Source organism: Pocillopora damicornis, chromosome 3 (genome assembly GCF_964200805.1).
Source record: "Pocillopora damicornis chromosome 3, jaPocDami1.2, whole genome shotgun sequence".
NCBI classification, from domain to species: domain Eukaryota; kingdom Metazoa; phylum Cnidaria; class Anthozoa; order Scleractinia; family Pocilloporidae; genus Pocillopora; species Pocillopora damicornis.
This window is the reverse complement of record NC_142672.1, coordinates 23,884,071-23,904,407: the sequence shown is the minus strand read 5'-3', so window position 1 is coordinate 23,904,407 and position 20,337 is coordinate 23,884,071. Positions and strand designations below refer to the sequence as shown.

The 20,337-nt window shown below is 37.7% G+C and overlaps 5 protein-coding genes across 5 annotated transcripts in view; 3 read left to right on the top strand and 2 right to left on the bottom strand.

Annotated features, from left to right (window-relative positions):
* Positions 1 to 278, top strand: part of LOC149048935 (uncharacterized) — a 1,814-nt gene extending 1,536 nt beyond the window's left edge. Inside the window, exon 2 of the mRNA XM_089200552.1 lies at positions 1 to 278. This exon is cut by the window's left edge and continues 907 nt beyond it. The gene's annotated coding sequence lies outside the window, so the exon portion shown is untranslated.
* A 5-nt stretch (positions 279 to 283) lies between these two features.
* On the top strand, positions 284 to 2,255 carry LOC149048934 (uncharacterized). The gene is made up of 2 exons (XM_089200553.1): positions 284 to 1,035; positions 1,168 to 2,255. The coding sequence occupies exons 1-2, from the start codon at positions 690 to 692 to the stop codon at positions 1,611 to 1,613; spliced, it is 792 nt and encodes a 263-aa protein (XP_089056679.1). The 5' UTR covers positions 284 to 689; the 3' UTR covers positions 1,614 to 2,255.
* Positions 2,256 to 5,840: 3,585 nt separating this feature from the next.
* On the bottom strand, positions 5,841 to 6,362 carry LOC149048933 (uncharacterized). Its single transcript, XM_089199570.1, has one exon. The coding sequence runs from the start codon at positions 6,360 to 6,362 to the stop codon at positions 5,841 to 5,843; it is 522 nt and encodes a 173-aa protein (XP_089055696.1).
* Positions 6,363 to 10,447: 4,085 nt separating this feature from the next.
* On the top strand, positions 10,448 to 13,410 carry LOC113683047 (uncharacterized). Its single transcript, XM_027200241.2, has 2 exons — positions 10,448 to 10,862; positions 11,934 to 13,410. The coding sequence occupies exons 1-2, from the start codon at positions 10,545 to 10,547 to the stop codon at positions 12,591 to 12,593; spliced, it is 978 nt and encodes a 325-aa protein (XP_027056042.2). The 5' UTR covers positions 10,448 to 10,544; the 3' UTR covers positions 12,594 to 13,410.
* Positions 13,411 to 18,376: 4,966 nt separating this feature from the next.
* Positions 18,377 to 20,154, bottom strand: LOC113683039 (Na(+)/H(+) exchange regulatory cofactor NHE-RF1). The gene has a single exon (XM_027200233.2). The coding sequence runs from the start codon at positions 19,761 to 19,763 to the stop codon at positions 18,921 to 18,923; it is 843 nt and encodes a 280-aa protein (XP_027056034.2). The 5' UTR covers positions 19,764 to 20,154; the 3' UTR covers positions 18,377 to 18,920.
* Positions 20,155 to 20,337: the final 183 nt, after the last annotated feature.

Sequence of the window (20,337 nt, the reverse complement as noted above, 5' to 3'; positions counted from 1 at the left end):
TGTTTTTCTTACGCTGCCTGATATAATGATTGAAATCTAGAGTAAGTAGCCTCCATAAATAAAGTACTGCAAAGAGGGTAACTATTTAAGTAGCGTAACTTATCAGAAGTAACATGATTTGAGGTATGATGTAATTGTAGTTGTTTTGTTAGTAACGCAACGTTATCAGTGGTATTGTATAACTAACATAGAGTAATAAGTAGTATAACAAATATGCTTCAGTTTGTATTCACTTTTGATAGATACGGGCGGGCATGTCAACTGGCTAACCTTGGGAGATTAAGGGGGCCCTCTGGTTGAAATTTGGTAAAATTGAAAAATTTTTCGCCCAAATTTTTTTTTGGAAAAATATTTACTTGACTCTATCTAGATTTTGAATATGTTGCTTGTTTTTACATAAATTACTTTGCAGAGTCAAAAAGTGGCCTTCTTTGAACGTTGTTTTTCCGTTGCCATGGTAACCAATTCAAAACAAGAGCCTTTTTCCCGAATTATTTTTGAGGCGTTAACGCTGTTCCACGGTCCTGAGTTTGGAAACAGACCGTAGTTCATTCCAGATTCCTAGAAGTTACTTTTGAGGCCTGGTTACTGAGTTACAAGGAGCTCTAACGAATTTTGTCCAAGTCACTTTTGTTGATCTATGCGTAGCATTTCACAGTTTATTGATTCAGTTTATAAAGGGTTAAATTATGCCGAAGCTAGGGAAAAAGCAGTCTGTTTTAAAGCAGGGAATTTCAAGAAAGCGTAAAGGGTTCAAAGGAGTTCAAAAACATGCGAAAAGAGCGGCAAGCGCAACGAGCGAACGAAGGGTAAATATCACGTTCGTCGGTGAAGATGACGTGGTAAGCGAAATGATTCCACCGCCTGCAATCCCGGTTTCTGCGCGAAAAATCGGCGCTTGTGCTATTGATACGTCTCTGTGGGATGAAAGTATTCCAGATGATCTGGAAATTGCTGAAGGATATCGCCTGGTATCAATGGAAAGTCTAAGGAAGTTTGTAAACAGAGTACATACACATGGACCATGTGCCTCAGGTGAGCCTGTTGAAATTTTTGCGCAGTGTCACTTATTATGCCGGAAAATTTGAAACCAAGTCCATGATCCACTAATTTATCTGGATTTAAACTAGAAAATTAATAGATCGTTTCCTCTAATTTCTCATTTAGGTAAAGTTGAAGTGTTAGAGAGCACTGTAAACAGAATGGGAATAAGCAATTCAGTCTTTGTCAAGTGTGACTGTGGCATGACAGAGTTCCTTGCTACTGGTGATCACCCCTCCAATGATACCACTCCAAGGACAATTCAAGGTAAAGATCTGAACTGTGGTGGTGCCTCCGCGAAACATGCTATCATGGAGAAGGTTGGGCTCACTGTGAGTGATACTGCCAAAATGGAAGCTAGGAGAAGGGATTCAGAGAGAATTAAACAAGCAGAGAAGAGAGTGCAAGATCAGCACAAGAAATACAGAGTTGCCAGGAGACAGGCTAAACAGCATAATGAAGATCTAAGGATTCGTGGCGAGGGTGTAACTTATGCAGCTGGAGCTTTTGGAGAAATAGAACCTTGTAATGGACCCAAAAAGAGGAAAACTACTCAGAAGACCAAAAAATAACTTTAGGGATATTTCTTTTAAAGCAGTTCTACCAACACACTGTGTTTTTATTGTAAAAGCTAACTTGAACCCATGTTTCCATAACATTTCCTTTTAAATCACATTTCCTGCAAATATGGGTTTTTCATGATTATTTGGGTGCCCCCTTAAATTTCTCAGGATGTATTTGTGCTAACAGCTCCGAATTTGCCACAAATATTTGAGACATAACATACTACAAACCTATTGAGCAAAATTCAGTTTGACTGAAAAGTGTTGAAGTTTTGAGGAGTTAATCTTTTCTTGGAATGAATTCGTTGCCATGGCAACATTAATGATTGAAACCCGATTTTGCTCAGTAGGTTTGTAGTGCTTTGTAAGTAGATCCATGATGCTTAAAACCAGCCCAATTGGATGTATTTTGAGCTTTGAATTTGAGGGGGCAGAAGAATAGTTTAAAATGATAGAGTTTTTGTTTTTGTTTATTATTTACTAGGAATAAACAAACCTGGTCAACTTTACTTGTTGGCTGGTAGGTAGGGTCATGTACTTGCCTCCTGCCAATTTTCAGCAGTTTACTATTAATGATTATGATTCTGTGACTGTTCTAGTTATGACCTTCTTTACTGTTGGATTTCAACCAGAGGGCCCCCTTAAGAATTTGTATTTAGAACACTAAATCAAACAACTTTTACGAGAATTTCGAAATAAAGTACTTAATCATGATCCTTCCGATCAATTGATTCAATCACTGACTGCGTTCGCCGAAACAAGAACTTTCGTGTGAACCAGATCAAGGTCAGTAGACAAACTAAGCGCGTCCGCCCGTAGAAGTTAGACGAGACTTTCACAATCTAAAAACTTACCGCTACAGTTAGCGCTTAAACTTAAATAAGTTCGGAATTCGAATCCATGCGGTAAATATACTCTTATTATAAACTAATGACTAAATCATACTGAGCTGATCAACTAACTGACTAACTAAACTAACTAAATACTTCATAACAATTGTATCGTAGCTTGTGTTAGTTTAGCATTGTCTGCTTTGTAAAGATCGTGCGTTTCTGTCATTGGAATTATGATGATATTTAGGATTTTGTTGTCCATATTGTTGCGAAGGCGATCAATAAGATCAGTAACAGCAAGCTCGCAAGAGCGAGGTCGTTTTCAGTAAGAAAGTTATAAAATGAATTGCGAACATGAAGTTCTAGAATCTTAGAGAGAGTAGCAAGAACAGAAATCGGTCAATAATTAGAGCGGTCAAATAGAGAACCGTCTTTAAATAAAGGTGATACTTTAGCCTTTTTTCAAAGATCAGGAAAAGAACCTAATGAGAGGCTAAGGTTAAAAATTGTTGTTAGAGAAGACGCGATAGAAGGAGCCGACGATTTCAGAAAATACCTACTAAGTCCATCTAGGTCTACGGCTTTTCCAGTGGGTAGATGACGAAGACTATTAAGAACAAAGACAGATGTAATTGGAAGTATGGTAAAAGAAACTCCCAGTGGAAGCTTGGACCTAACTAAGCCCTTCAGATAATCCCAGTTGGGAGTCGTACTTTCGTTTTTGTTAAGCACAACTGAGGAAGCAATATTGACAAAGTGAGCATTGAACAAGTTAGCAATATCAATGTGACTGTCATAAATTGTTCCACGAACCAATAGATTGCTTGGAAGATTGGAACACTGAGAAGGAGCTAAGTTGCGGATTATTTCCATAAGTTGCAATTAATGGAGTTACGATAGAAATCACGCTTAGCTTTCCTTATTAATTGGACAGCTTGAATGCGCGCCAGACGATACTCTCGCCAATGCAATTCGGTATTATACCAAATTGCTTGCCTATGTAAGTTTTTACGCTGTTTGATCGCAGAGCTTATTGTAGCAGAAAAACCATTCAGGTCGGTGTTGAATTTTAGCTCGATGTGTCTTGAAAGGCATGTGCATGCAAAATACATTGTTAAATAAACAGTACCATTGTCCTAATGCTTTATTAGGATCATTAAACATTTCTAATGATCAAGGTTTTACTGGCAAATAATGAGCAAAACTAAAGAACGATAGTTTCGTCGTGTCAAGAGCTTGGAAGAAAGAAAAAATTATAAGTTCTCAAAAGAAATCGAGTCCCCGACCCTCGGAATTCAGCGCTTTGATGTTCCGATGCGCGGAATCCGAAGGTCTGAGTTTGAATTTCTCATGAGGACTCAGAATTTTTCTTTGTCTCTCTCTCGAGACAAGACAAAAAACATCTTTCTCTACTTGACTACCGAACTCAAAATTTACCATCTTCCTTATTCGTAGTGCAAAACTTTTTTAATTAATAACCTAAACTTGCAATGTTTTGCTGCAAGGTTTTCTACATATCTTTCACTCTGCTCTATGTTGCTTTTGTTGTTAGTACTTGACAAAATGCTATTATTTTAAAGGTATTTAAAGAAGGACTCAGCTCTTTCTTTTATGGTTTCTTGTTTGCCTTCTTTTCCACCGTTTAACTTACATACACCATGGTCGGACTCTGACATTTGGTCGTCGTATGATCAACAGGACGTAAGAGACAAGCATCTGTGAGCACAGGAGAGAATTCCACCACGAGTGAACAACGGCTTAATCACCTGGCCGATCAGAGGGAATCAAAAGACTCCATGAAACGCCCACAATAGACCTCGTTACCATAGCAATAGTATGAAAAGAGAACGTAAACGAGGACAGTGCTTTTTGAGAACATGTGGGTATTCCGTAAACAACGTTTTATTACTTACATCATTTCCATCTCGTAGATGAAACACTCTCCGAGACGAAGGATATTTTCCTCAGCAAAAAGGAACATATCTCATATTTTACCTGAGACCTGTAGCGGAAGAACATTGCAGAAGGTACCTGGTGGCAGCGAGAAAAAGACAGAGCAACTTGGAAGAACCTGATTATAGAGCCTGAACTCTTCATGAAGCAGTCACTGTCGAGTCGATAGACTGCATACTATTGAAAGAACTGACAGCTGCCTTTTGATGGTAGACTGGCCAAAGTACGTCTTCATGGAAAGATTTCAAATGGAATTGTAGTGTGTTTTTCGAATCTTTTTCAAATCTAGAATAGACTCTGACGAGTTTGAATCTGAGGGGAAGTTAGGGAATTTGGTGAGGGGAAAACGATTTTGGCTCGAGTTGGCACGAGGTTCGAGTTAGCCTTGGTTCGAGTCATCGGGATTCGACTGTATTCAACAAAAGGAAAGATGAAATATACAAAGTTGTGTTGTTTAACTTGAGCCAAAAAAAATTGTTTTTTCACATTAGTTTATTAATATCACTCTAATTCCATTGACAGAAACGCACGATATTTACAAAGCGGACAATGCTAAACTAACACAAGCTACGATACAATTGTTATGAAGTATTTAGTTAGTTTAGTTAGTTGATCAGCTCAGTATGATTTAGTCATTAGTTTATAATAAGAATATATTTACCGCATGGATTCGAATTCCGAACTTATTTAAGTTTAAGCGCTAACTGTAGCGGTAAGTTTTTAGATTGTGAAAGCCTCGTCTAACTTCTACGGGCGGACGCACTTAGATTGTCTACTGACCTTGATCTGGTTCACACGAAAGTTCTTGTTTCGGCGAACGCAGTTAGTGGTTGAATCAGTTGATCGGAAGGATCATGATTAAGTATTTTATTTCGAAATTCTCGTAAAAATTGTCTGATTTAGTGTTCTAAATACAAATTCTTTTATCTCCCAAGGTTAGCCAGTTGACATGCCCGCCCGTATCTATCAAAAGTGAATACAAACTGAAGCATATTTGTTATACTACTTATTACTCTACGTTAGTTATACAATACCACTGATAACGTTGCGTTACTAACAAAACAACTACAATTACATTATACCTCAAATCATGTTACTTCTGATAAGTTACGCTACTTAAATAGTTACCCTCTTTGCAGTACTTTATTTATGGAGGCTACTTACTCTAGATTTAAATCATTATATCAGGCAGCGTAAGAAAAAAAAAAAACAACAACAACAACAAAACAGAAGACATCTCAGACAACATTAACATCACAGCGCTTATTTTTTAAAATAAAATAATCAGCAAGCTAGTTTATTTTCAATTGTTTTTCTTGTAAGAGCAGGTTATCGTTCTTCTTTGCTGTGTTTCAAATTAAAATGGTTTTTTTGGGTGTGACAGGTCTCATCAGAAAAGAAAGAAAGAAATATGAGAACTGGAAAACCCAGTCAGTCAGTGAGAAGGTGGTCAAACCCTTAAACCAAACCAATAATTGGTTGTGGCAGAGCTACTTGATGTACACCGGAAGTTAGGATTGTACACTTCGTACCGACCAAAATTTTGCTCGCTATACCTGTCATTATCTTGAGTGGACCCTGGTGCTCTACCAAATTCGCAATTATTTTGATAGCTTCGGTGGACTAAAATGTACCCATCGGATTGATACCAAACCGCGGTGCACTTTTCACAGCTGTGTCCATGGACATTGATGTAATCGACGAGTTCACAAGTTTTATTACCCCCATTCTTATAAGTCAAATAGTCGAAGTTTCTAAACTTTGCTCGAACGTAATCTCTATAGTCGACAACGCTCGCAGGATCGAAGCTGCAAGTTATTCGCCAGTATGTTGACTTAGATCTCAACCCTTTCATGCGATCTAATTGAAGCCTGGACGCCTCCCAGTTGGGAACCTCTGGGCTCATTGGCTCATTTGCAAACAAAGCCTGTCGGGTAAAAGGTTTGCCAACGTTCTGTAAGCTTTCTGACATAACTAGTGTCTAGGCCCAACCGGGTTCTGGGGTGAAGTCGCAGTAGACTTTAAACATATCACCGTTGTTGTCTTGGATACAGAAAAAGCCTGATAGAGGGTTAATGGTCGGCTGCCTTGCCTCTTTGCAGCTACGTGGTGCCTACCAAAATAAAAAAAAAATCAGAGTGTAGAAGGCCAAAACTTCTACAAGCTCTAATAAGTTCAAGCTTCAGTAAGCTTTTCAACATTGAAAGATTGTTTTAGGAATACTCCTCTCTTCCTCTCTCCCGTTCATTCGACTCTTCTCTTCTTTGGTTTTGGTACTTAACTTTTGAAAATGCTGAGATTCTAAAGTTATTTAAAGAAGGATAAACAGAGATGGAAAACACAGCTAAGTTACCTTTCTTCGCCGTGCGAAAACATAACCAGCTCTCTCCACCAAGTTTTCCTGATCGCCCTCTTTTCCGCCGTTTAATTCACAAATGCCATAGTCGGACTCTGACATTTGGTAATTGTATGATGAACATGACGGAAGAGACAAGCATCTGTGAGCACAGGAGAGAATTCCACCACGAATGAACAACGACTTGATCACCTGGCCGATCAGAACGCGGTTGTAGAAAAGAGAATCAAAAGATTCAGTATACTGCTGACAAGAACGTTCATGGGCATAACAATAATAGGAAAACAGAACAAAGCAAACGATAATCTTTTTGGAGAACATTTTGGATGAAGCTGCGATGTGACCAGATAAACGCTCAGAGCTTTAGGGCATGTGCGATGACAAATTTGCGACAAAACATTATTATTTATTCGGTAGCCTCTTCACCTGTCCCAGTTGAGGAACATGTTTACAAGAAACGCTCGTTTAGTCAGTTCCATGGAGAGGGTTACTTTACAATAGAAGTCTTTACATAAACAAACTTTGAGCAAACAATGGAAGATCATTATTGCAAAGCTAGGGTGTAACGAAAGCAAACTTCCATTATCGACATTGAACTCCCGAACGAAAACCGCCAGCGGACAATGTTATAATATTCAGGAGTCTTTATCTCTGTTAAAGTGAGTCTTAACCTGCTGGAAAGTATCAAACACGTTGATCGCAAAAGGTGAGTACAATTCCTTTCTAATCGCAGCGTCAAAGAAAGCTAACGGAGAAGGAGTGAAGGACCCAAAATATTGAACAGTGATAATCTGAAATTCAAATACCAAATACTTCAAATTTGTAAACTTAGAATAAACTTTGCAAGTCAGCTTAATTAGCTGTAGTGAGTACTTCTATGTCTTCTATTTTAATACTTTGTTATGCAAATTCATGTTGCACCAAGGTTACGAACACACTTTGAGAACTCTAAGAGATGGAACTTTCTCCATAATTTGGTTTGTGGTGAAGTAATTTCCTTTTACTAATTCCATTACTTTGAGCAGGATTCGCTTCTGTTATGTAAACGCTTTAAACGCGCGACACGGACAAATTCTAAATCCTGTGGGATTTGCCCGGAACAACTACATGGCGACGGACTAAACGTTTCCAATTACGATAAACTTTGAACAAAGATATATATGTATACCTAAGGTTTGATATTTGGCATTTGGAATAACAAATTTGAAGATTTCATAAAGCATCATATCGCACTGCGAATAAAATTGAAGAAATGTAAAGTGGTTTCCGTGTTTACATACCCTGATGTAAACACGCGGGAGGTTGGGAGAACACGAGATAAGCGTAGGAAACCACGACGCGCGTGTTTACATCAGGCTATGTAAACACGGAAACTATTTTACATTTCTTTTATAAAATAACTAATGAAAGAGGAACGATAACCGTGTTTACATACGCTCATGTAAAATAGTTTTATGGCCAATCAGAACGCGCGTACGATTTGAATTATTTTATAAAAGATATTACCAGATTTTAGGGTCAAACAACATTTCCTAGAAAAGAAAATAGCAACGGGCCACCTTAAACCTTAATAGAATCATTGCTCTAGAGAATTCATAGCCGACGTAATGTGACTTGACTTGGTTAACCTTTTAAAGAAAAAGGAATTATAGAAAAGAGAATCTGTTATTCTCGGAAAATTACAGTGTAAATGCAGTTCCTTCGCAAATTTGTAAAGGTTTCAGTATAGTTCAGTTGGTTGAACACAGTTTTATGCGCAATCTCATAATGTCAAACATCATTACCAAATGCATATGAGAAAACAAGCTTTTCTTAGTCATAGTCTGCAATTTATTTGCGACACACATGGGGTGTCATAAAAATTGTATTTCAGTTTAAATTTTTCCTCACTTTGGTCTTTGCTTAAAAGGAAAGTTAAAAATTTGTTTGAATTTCTGCGAGCTGTAGTGGGTCAAGACCGATATCCCATGGATTCTGGCGAGTGAGCGAGGCATTAGGTAATATAAATTGCGTAGTACTGGAACGGGCTCTAAACCTGAACAATTTACACTCAGCGATAGGCAACAAAGTCTTAATGTCGTACCCAGATCCTATCGTGCAATTGTAACTGATATGGCCACTTAGTCGTGAAAGGTCTGGGTACGAGACTAACAAAGTCGTAATTCCTCATCAAGTATCCTCAAGTGTATGTAACTAGAATCCAAACTTGTGAATACCTCTGGTTGTCGAGGTCGTTGATTTCCTTTCCGAAAAAATGTAGCTTGACTTAGGTTAGATCCGAGATGTTATTTAGCGCAGCAGTCAATGCCAGACTGGGAAGCATTTAACACTTCCCATATCATATACTCATCTCTACGCATTTCCTTTGGTACTGACACGGAGAATTTGTTTTCAAATTAAATTTTCTCGGATCTCCTGATCTTCTGATCTTGATGAGCTGTTTAGCAGTATTGCTGTAAGGAAAAATTAGATGCTGGTCGCTCTTAGGCTTTCAAGAGTAAACGAATGTCAAACGAAAACATGATAAAAACTCAAAAAAAAAATATTCTAAATCATGGCATAAAAATCGATGACTAATGCATTTTAAAATTTGGAAACCTTTTGTGCCAGCTGAAATAACCTTGCGTTGCAGCTCAGAAATCTTATAAATAAACTCCTAAAACATTTAAATACTTTACAGCAAAATGTTGAAAAAAAGGCTAATTCTGCCATCGGCACGAAATATTAGGTAGGCAGAGAAAGTTGTTGTTCGAAGAAATCTATAATTCTGTCGTCGTTATTGATTTTTTTAGTATTATGAATATATGGAAAACCAGGCCACATAATAGGTTCGTATAACCTCTGTGATTCAGTTTTGTCTTCCTGTCATGTTTATCGCTTCATCAGGATGTATAATGATTTCATAGTTTTTCTTGATTTTCAAAATAATCACATTTAGAGGGCATACCATTAAAACCAATTTAATGACTACAGCCAATCAGAGGAGACGAAAATACCATGAGAAGTCGATCAGAATTCAGAGCGAAAATAAGCAAGCTGCTTGACGAAAAACACGATTGACCAAGTCGCAAATGATTATATAAGTTTGAATCTTTAAATCTGAGAATGAATGTAAGAATGGTGCGATTTTCCTGAACGGGAACCAAACAGAAGTATGGTCAAACCAATGCAATACCGGATTATTTTTGAATTTCAATTGAAATTGCTCCTGAACTTAAGGGTTATTTTCATGGAAGCAAACCACATGCACGGCATAATTCGTCGTTAATCATGGATAAATCAAGGGAAGTCTTATGCCTCTCGTAAAATTACAGTGAAACACACCTGGAAGAAGAATCTGGTAATTTACCGGTACTGTATGTTTCGAAATTGAAAGATCTTAATTAATCGTCTTCTTCATTACTTAAGTTAACCTGATCGTAAGTCTTGACAATGTTCGATGTAAGCTGTTGAAATTTAACTTCATGATGCACGGTAATTTATTCCCTTTCGACTTTTAAATGTTCTGTTTTTATTTTTTATCCAGTGGACGAGTCCATTATGCTAGACCCTTCTGCAAACAACATCATTTTTAGCCCTGGTAAGGTTTCCAAAAAAGCTGCACCGCGCGCCGATAAGATTGTTTATCACAAGGCAAGATAATTAGTCATAATAGTTTATATATTATCGCACTCGCTTCCGTCACTCTGTAATTAAAAGAATCCTCTTTTACCCATCTGCATTTACTTATTTCACGGCGTTTGTTTTAACTCTACTAAAGAAATCGATCTGTTTTGGCGGTTATTGCACGGAGCAGACATGAAACTAGAAGTGCTACTTTTATTTTTCGTTGGTCGTATGTCGGGCCATGGCGCAGAGGACTTCTGTCTAGAGACCAAAAGCTCGATATTGCACGATCATGTTCTAGTTGGCCATGTGATTACTTCGTTGGTAACCCGTGGATTTCTCTCTTGTGCTCAAAGATGCCTGTCAATGTCGCCGTGTTCGTCATTCAATTATCAAACGTCAGCGGTAAGAGATGGCATTTGTGAGTTGAATAACAATGAAGATGGAGCGGTTCGTTCAAAGGTGACTTCGAAACATGGATTTGCCTTTGGCCAGATACAACGAAAAGAAGTAAGAATTTTAAATTACAGTGATCAACATAGATTGCAGCGAAAACAATATTCCTTGGGTTAGTTTTCACCTGCTTTAGTATTCATTTCATTTTTTTTCTGTAAACGAGATTTTACAGCATTATTTGCCATGTACAATAAACACATATATCGTGTTTCTTATTGACCTAGCTGAAAATATCAAGTTTATGAAATAAATTTCGTTGTTATCAAATCGTTCAATTTATTAAGTATTCAATAGAGTTAATTTTTGTAAAATGTATTGAGGTAACAGAGGGACAAAAAATATCGACCACGAAAACACAATCAGCCTGTTTCAGTGATTTTTAAACTTTTGATTTTTACCCTTAAGAGTCATAGCAAAACTATAAGAGTTTGTATGGGAATATTTACGATCTACATAAGAGGAGTCTCTTATATAGTAAACCTAGAAATGGATTATTCACTGAAATGGGTTCTTCTCAACAAAGTAAGCGGTCAGATAACAAGCGATGCACTGTGGAAGTAAGGTGAGGTATTTTCGTCGAGAATTTGATTGTATTTTTTTTTATTCTCAAGAGCGGCCGTAAATATTCCCATACAAACACTTATAATGTCACCATGGCTATTATTTCCATCGCAAATTGATCATTTCACAGCTAGAGCTTGAGCCGCCTGTGGTTAAACTTGTCAGTCAAAATCCCGATCAAGTACACATCACCTTGTCAAAAAGAAACGATAATATTTGAAGATACACAAATTTAGCATAGTTTTCTTTTTTATTCGATGTCAATTGCTGTGTTCCATCGAAGTTTACTTTCGTTGTATGATCGTGTCAAATTCCACCACCATTACTCAAACACAATAAAGTGACAAACATCATTTTTCTAATTCGTGACTTTATTTTTAGTACAACTATTAAAAAATAAGGCCTACCACAGGCTAACAGAAAAATATCTCGTTTTCTAAACGCCTCTATATAAAAATATATGGCGGATTTTTCAATCAAGAAACGTCAAACCTGGCATGTTATATCAAAATATCATGAAATATTAACAAAACACCTTTTGGTTCTATCTTTTTTTACCGTAAGAAACCGCACAGCTGTTTAGAAGCGGCGCACAGAGGTGCCCGCGCATCTGGTTTCTACTGTATCCAAGACGGTGAAGGTCATCTCTATAAAATGTATTGCGACCTGGCCTCTGAACCCGGTTGGGCCTGGACATTGGTCACCTCACAAGGCTTAAGCAACATGGAGGAACAGTTTGCGTCGGTAGGGCTACTTGTTGATTCTCCAAAGAATACAGAAATGGCCAATTGGCAAGCTTACAGACTACCGTTAAGTAAAATGGCGAAATTAAAATCTCAGTCAACGCATTGGCGAATAACGTGTAGTTTCCCAACACTTGGTGTCGATTATAAAGATTATGTGAGGGCAGAATTTCAGAAATTCGATATTCTGACTTTTATGGCAGGCAGAGAGTGCAAAGAAGTGGAGTATATTGATGTTCGAGGGCATAATTGCTCACAATGCACCGTAGCCTGGGGACAGAAAAATAATCTTTTCTTGACACACCGCAGTGACGTCAACAAGTGCGGGCGCGGCTCCACTCCACATAGCATTGATGGGGAACAGACTTTCGGACGGTACAAAAAAGGGCGAAATCCAAAGTTTCGATGTACTTCAGCCAATTCATCCACTACCAACTATTGGTTTGGCCACAAATTAAATTTAAAGGATTCGTTTGATTGAGCGGATTTTAAAGTTTTAGTGTCATAAAGAGGAATGTTTTTAGATTCGTTAAATTTTGACAGAAAGGCACACTATATATTAGATTCTCGCGTGCCAGTCTTCACCATTCCAGTATCACTTTTAAACCTTCAATCGATGCCCTTGGACCGGAATGTGACGGCAATATCCACGAGGATCCCAGACAAATGGTGTTACCTTTTATGGGGGTCTGTCACCACGACTGGCCATCCTGACTGCACTGAGGAACGTGATTTACCAACAGCCGATGAGGCAATCACTAAAACTGTTTTACAGAGAACTCAAGGGGCTCGGTCATAGTGCTTTCAGAGGTACAGGTACTCTGGGCTACCACAGGTAATTGTCAGGCAAAGTTCTTTCAAATTAAAGTTAATGTTTTTTGGCAAAACAAAATTAACATAGGTCTTTCTGTTATGTTTTCTTCAAAGAAAATCCTCAATGAAACAAAACAAAGCCGTCTATTGACTGCAATTAGAGACAATTGATGAAACATTTTTCTACAATCAGTTCAAAACAGATTGTTTGTATCAGAGGAAGGCCAAGCACAATGAGCTGTTCATGAACGTTGCAAATGTTATGGCTTTCAATATTAATTTTTTCACTCGTGTCAGCACGCATGTGATGTCACGCGCTCCTCACAGTATTTTAAGGAAAAGTTATCTTCGTTAGGATCCACTCGTTAACAAATACCGTAATGGCTATTTCCTTCAAGGAGGATATCTATACTGTGATGCTGTTGAGTCGATCAGTAATTTAAGTGATCTATAGTATTTCACAAAATACAGTGTTTTCTCTTTCTACAGATGTTTTTAAAGTTACTGTTCAGTCCTTGTAATTGCATCAACAACACAGACAAACAAATCGAAGATATAGATATATTAACGAGAACGTTGCCCTGCTTTAGAACACAAAACCTCATGAAGTACAGAAGAGCGCAGGCTTAGATGGAGATAGGGCGCGGTGATTGGGCACTGTTGGATCACTTGGAAACCATTGATATGCAAGTGACCAACCTGCGGTACAGCACATGATTTACGGTCGCCATAGCCCTATTTAACTGAAGGGTAATTTAGTGTTAACAACTGAGTTGAAAACGTGAATTGACTACCGTCAAGTGTTTAAAGGCTGACGTTTCAAGCGTTAGCCCTTCATCAATCGCTCTGGCAAAGGGCTAACGCTCGAAACGTCAGCCTTTAAACTGGTTACGGTGCTCAATTTACGTTTTCAACTCGGTTGTTAACACTAAATTACCTGTTACACTCTCCCTCCGACGCAGCACCACAGTTTCTTTAGAAATTCCCACCCCCCCCCCCCCCCCCATTTAATTGAACCTTAGAGAGATTAAAACTGTGTATCACGCATTCTGATCGCCTGGGTGTCCTTTTTGGGAAGTTCTGGGTCAGGAAGGAACAACGGAAATGCTTTAGAGAAGGAAAAATACCCGACCTTACCAATAAGTTTAAATATCTCCTTCCTACCTGTAGAACATGAGTACAAGACCCTTTCACTCCCAAGATCTTGTTAGTAATTCTCCTTACTGTCTGCCATACAATTCTAGTGGTATGAGTTTGGAGAATTTGGCTTTGGATCACCTATGAATTCCCTTACTGATATCCTTCTTCATTCTCATCACTTGTCTACTTGATAGTGTTTTGATATTGTAAGAAGAAATTCTCTATTGGCCAGAGTTTAGGGAAGGTTTGGTTTATGAAGAAACAGTGAAAAATGCTTTGGAGAAGAAAGAGTTTTAACCCTTCACAATTAATAAGTTTAGTAAATCTTCTTCCAACCTGTTGGGCATTAATATTTAATTAAAAATCACGAGAGCTGGTTTCATTTCAAGATTCCACACCCTTTTTGCATTGATATTTAAGGAAAGGTTACCAAGCTCTCATCAGTTTATCAACTATCCAATCCACCAAACAGCCAAGTTTTTCAAAGAGAGAGAGATTATCACTGTTACCAAAGTATTAAATATAAAACATGCCAGGGATAATTCTTTGGCACTGTGGCCATTACCTGCTATCCAAAATTGTTTAGTGTCAATTTTCTGGTCAGTGCCACCTAAAGATTTTGTCATTCCAGTCAATTCTCAGGTGTGACATTCAAATCCTGTTGAATTTGAAATCTGAATAAACCACAAAATTCATTTAAGTAGTACGACAAGACACAAGAAAAAATAGCTGCTTTTTAAATATACTTTACACAAGAATATGTAGAATATTAATAAGCCTAAGCAGAGGTTAAACAAAGGTGGTTGCATTCAAAGTCTTTCAAACAAACACAACAGACAACTTTCAAAAAAAAAATGTATTAATAATCCAAAACAGAAGCTGTTAGAAATGTGTGATAGCATTCCAATAGCCCCCCAAGTTGATAACGACAAACAACAAATTAATAAATGATTGTCTGCTAAACATTTCAAATAATTACAGTACATGGCAAAACAAAGTATCAAAGAATCAGACAGACAAAATGTACAAAACCAAAGTCTATGCATTTCAACTCTTTAAAAGCATCTCCCCATTTACAGAGCTTAGACCTTTTTGAACAATTTTATTTTCAGCTAATCAATATTTTGAAAATTGCTCTTTGAATCCTATGCATGAAAAAGAACAATAATTTGAATGCAAAATGGTTACACTTTCTTTTTGCCTTGCAACATCCCCAACAAGGATTTAAGCTTTCTAAGGTTTTTCCCTGTTAAAGTGACTCTAAAACAACCTCAGAAACAGAATGAAACATCACCTTTCTGTATGATGTGACTGTCACTTCATTTCTTCATCCATGCTCAGCAATTCTGGATTTTTTTCTGCATTTTCTCATGCACAAGGAAACAAAGAAGGCAAACGGCAAGGCAGTCCATAATAATAAAATGTTTGCTTATCAACAGTGTGAAACAGTACCAGTTGGCAGCCTTCTATGCTGCCCTTTCCATTCTCAACTTATTGGTACATCATACAATTCAAGAAAAAGGTCAAAATGAATGAAGATGGATAATAATGGAAAATCTTGGTCTTCTTTAGGAAGGAAATAATCATTGAAAAATGTCAAAAAAGGCTACATTGTGAACAGAGGATGATAGCATATAGAAAATGAAATGCTGAAGTTCCATGTTGTAGTTTTAATCTAATGTGAAGAATTTTTAAGTCACTGACTATCTCCTGACCTTCTGCATCCAAGAAGTTATTGAAATCTAGACTACTTGTTATTGATGAGTAATGCAATCTTTTCAACCTCTAATGTTTGCAAATGAGAAGTTCGCTGAGTGTTCCATTTGTTGGAAGTATATTGAAATCATCACTGTAATTGTTGTCAGCATTGCAAGAATATTATTCTGATATACTGCTGGGCCCAGTTGCTTGAAAGCCGACAAGCACCAATCCAGGTTTCTTCATTCATTATATCAAAAACCTTTCTCAGACAATTTTCTCTATTCTTTTAAAGAGCATCCAATCATCAAATTGTAGACAAAAAGAATTATAATGAATTCCCTTTCAAAGTTTTCAGATAAGAAATCAGATTTCACACTTACCATGGCTTATCATAACCATCCTTCCACAACCAAGCCCTAGAAATTTTTTCTTTAGTTGGGCAAAAATTCAGGGTTGGTGGATGAATTATAATGTCAAATTTTAGCTTGAGTAAGATAAGTGGATTCATAAAAAAGTAAACAAACTGTTTTGAAAACACTTTCACTAGAAATTACAGTCCTTTGTCATATATTTATTTAAGCATGTAAGGTGTTCCAAGTGCCATTGAGTGTGGCTGTATTAAATCAGACAGATTTTAAATACACGTGCACAATAATGGATTGCACTGGCACAGTTATTTACAATGATGATGTTAGGTCTTGTTAACCCTTTAACTCCCTGGATCTGATTGTTAATTCTCCTCTCTAGCTGCTACACATTTTCTTGTAAATTAGTTGCAAGAATTTGGTGTTAGATCAAGATAATAACTTCTACCTGATACAATTGAGTACTCTCATTACCTGTTTGCTGGATAGTGAATTGGTATTGTAGGGAGAAGTTACATGTGAATCACTTCTAAGAGTTAAAGGGTTAAAAACAAGAACTCAACCATCTAACTACATAAAATGACTAGAGATACTATGAGGGCCCTGATTGGTCAAAAACCTTTTGTCCATTGCACTGATAAACCATTCAAAATTGAAACATTTAAGTTTAATTTATAAAGGCACATTTATACACTGCACATTTATTTAGTTTACTGGGCAATAACTCACTCAGCATGTTGGGAGAGTATGAAAAAAGTTTTTCAATCACTTTGGCTTGTGATTTACAAAACTTTTCACATGTTCTTCCAACATCAACATCAATAACATAGGTTATTGGGTTACTCTACCAATAAACTGGTAGGAAGTGGGGTTTATTGCTTAGGTAAATATCAGAGTCTCACATTAGTGGCAGGATGACAAAAAGCACCTCCTTGCATGTTACAAAATAAGTTATAAGTACAGCAAGCGAAAGATGTCCCCTAACAATCAAATTATGTGACAGTCCAGAATAAAAAAGCTGCTGTTTGATAATGAATTTTACTAAAAAAGTGTATGCGCTTTTATAATTTTTTTTCTGGGAAGGGGCAGCTGTTCCTACACTAAGTAAGATTTCGTTGTATAACAAGGCTAACCACTTCAGTAAAATGATCACTTCCCCATATAAGAAGTTAGCTCTTTTCTGCATTGTTATGAGGGTCTAATTTCCTTTAGTCTCTATTGGAAATTTTCTCACATGTGGCATTCCAGCTTAGTATGAAAGTTCGATTTTGGAACTAGCCAGCATATCATAATTTTCTAGAAGAGTCGCGGCCGCTGCGAAAATATGATAGCAAAAGTTTACCTGGGGATTCTTTGTTATGCAAAACATTTGGTCACACGTCGGAGAATTTATCCTACAAAAGAGCGCTTTTGGCTAATGCGAAAAAGCTGAATATTACTAGTACGACCACGGTACAGAGAACCTTGAGTGAAAGCTTCACCCGATACCGTGGTAGAAAACAAATGTTTCGAATAGAATTTAAGAATAATAAGCGTTCTATTTACAAAGTCTCGTGTGTTAAAAAGATCAAGGGCGTAATATAGCCGGATGAATATTTATCTTACACCGCGTTCGTTCAAATCTATCCGAAAATATATCGCTCGCGGTAAAGTGCGAACGCGCTTAATGGAGTATCGTCGGTATTTAATAAGTTGCAATGTTGTCGCAATAAATATTGCTCGATACGAGGGTACGAAGTAAACAAACCCGTTAATTATTCTTGCTCTCAACTGCTTTAAATAAAGCGACGCTCAATTGTGACCAATGAAAGCCAACAACTTGAAATTGCAAAGTTTGTGAAAAGACTGCCTCAATTGTCCGTGGCTAACAAACCGCAATTCAAATGTTAATTGGCCACTGTAAAGAGCTCCTACAGTTGACGTTTCGAATGCACGATCAAGCGAAATCTTTACCTGTAGCTACTGAACGATTGGAAAACAAAATAGATACACAAAAATAGCTTGACGATATTGGAAATATCATTACGAAAGCGACAATACAATTCACAATGATACATTATGGGCAAAGGACATCGAAATGTGCGTCTACGTTGAGTTCGTTGGAGGAGGACTGAATAGGAAAAAACTGTTTGGCATTTTAACCTAACATCTGCCACGAAATAATTAATAAAAATATTTTGCTGAAAAAACTCGAAACAGTTGGTCAGAATCCATCTTCCAGCTGAGAGTAATCAATCCATACTCATTTCAGTGGAAATAGCTATTTATTGCGACCTTCTGGAGGACTGTCAAAGTCATAAGATGTTTTCAATTCAACATTCGATTTTGAAATATTTTCTATTAAGAGCTACAAATCCATGATTATATATTAACATAATGTGACGACTGCAGCGAGGAATTGACATCTATACCGAACAATCACAAGCCCTGGAAATCAGAATAAAAGGGATGATTTCCTAGAAACCACCGAAAAAAGCTCCAAGGTTAAACTACAAGGTTTATAATTAAGTTTGTAAATTCGAATGCCATAGTGAAGGCACTTCGCTAACCTTGAATGATACAAAAATGTGTGCTTATGTCAAACTAGTTCTACAAACTTCATTTCAAAAATATCAATTCTTTTAATAATTCAAAGGAAAACGTTGAAGTTTTCAGGGCGAACTCTAGCTCAAATCTAGTATACATACATCACCGCACTGGTAGCCATCTTTCAACTGCAATGTTCTCCGTCACTTTCCATAACGTGAGCAGAACTCCTGTTCCATAAGTGCAGTGTCAATGAAAGGAAATCACAAATTCTGGAACTTCTTGTATTTGTCATCCCAGCTCTCAGTTTTTTGCTGTTTGATGGTGCTTCTTAGCGGTTTAGATGTTGGTTTCTGGGTCGATGCATGTTGCGCAGTTGGAGGAGGTACTACTGGAGTTGGTACTACTGGAGTTGGTACTACTGGAGTTGGTTGCGGACGAGCAGGTTCTGGAGCAGGTTCTGGAGCAGGTTCGACTTCGGAGTGATTCACGGTACCATTTGTCGTTGGTGCAGGCAATGACTCCTCCTCCTTCTCCAATACCTCGTTCAGTTGTTTAACTTCCTCGGGTGTAGTTGCCTCGTTCGCCACTTCGGCAGAATCAACTTCGTTCGTGCTCGATTCGTCTGTTATGGTCGGTGCTGTTTCCACGGTGTTCGACTCCTCCACTTCGGGTTCGGGTTCTTCTTCCACAACAACTGGTTGTGGCGGCTCTGATGGTACTGGCTCACTCTCAACTTGTTTGTTCTGATAAACTGTCATTAGATTAGCCATATCAGCGGTTATGGGGCGACCTTCTTGTTTCAAATACGCCTCAGTGATATGGTCACAAACCAACATGGAAACTTCGGTCACGTTCATCTTGATCCGCTTGACAACATCGCCGTGAGACATATTCTCAATATTCATTCCATTTACCTCGATCACTTTATCCCCGACTCGAAGGCCTGCTTTCTGCGCTTCACTGCCATCGTCAACAGCGCTGATACTTTGCCCCGCTTGAATATTTCGCTCGCCATGGAGGTTAAACCCATAGCCACCTTCTCCTCGTTTCATCACAACGAGCCGAGGAGCTGAAACGGTGTCAGCGTCATATTCCATGCTCATTTTCCCCGGAAAATATACAGAGAAAGGGAAGGAAAGAATCTGTAGCTAACTGTGATTAAATCTGTCGCAAATCGGTTCCCCGAGTGTTGCGTCTTCCTGCCTTTCTAACTCAAACAATTCAAGTAATCTAATGAGAGGAGAATAAATTATTATGTACATTCCTTATATGGAGCCCCCCCGCCTAAATATTCCATTGTTTCCGGTGAAATCGAGTAGGGTCCATTTCGTTTTCACTAAATTCGAAAAAATTTCCGCTAAAAACTGAAAAAATAACATAAAATTGCTGAATCAAACCTTTCTCATGATATCGGGAAAAATTTTGACTCTCTTACTTTAGAACTCTTGAAACATTTTGATACAGAAGGTTGCAAATAGTATAAACAAAAAATAAAAAAAGGAGAAAAGAAGTAGTTTAGTACGTATTTAATCAACTGATGCCACAAAATGATTGTCAGCTCCCGAACTAAATTGAAACCGAAAAAGGTGGCCCCAAAGCCATTTTTGAGAGAGATAACCTTCATAGCGGTGTGTAATTAACATTTCTCACACTTTTGAAATCTTTTCTATTTGTTTA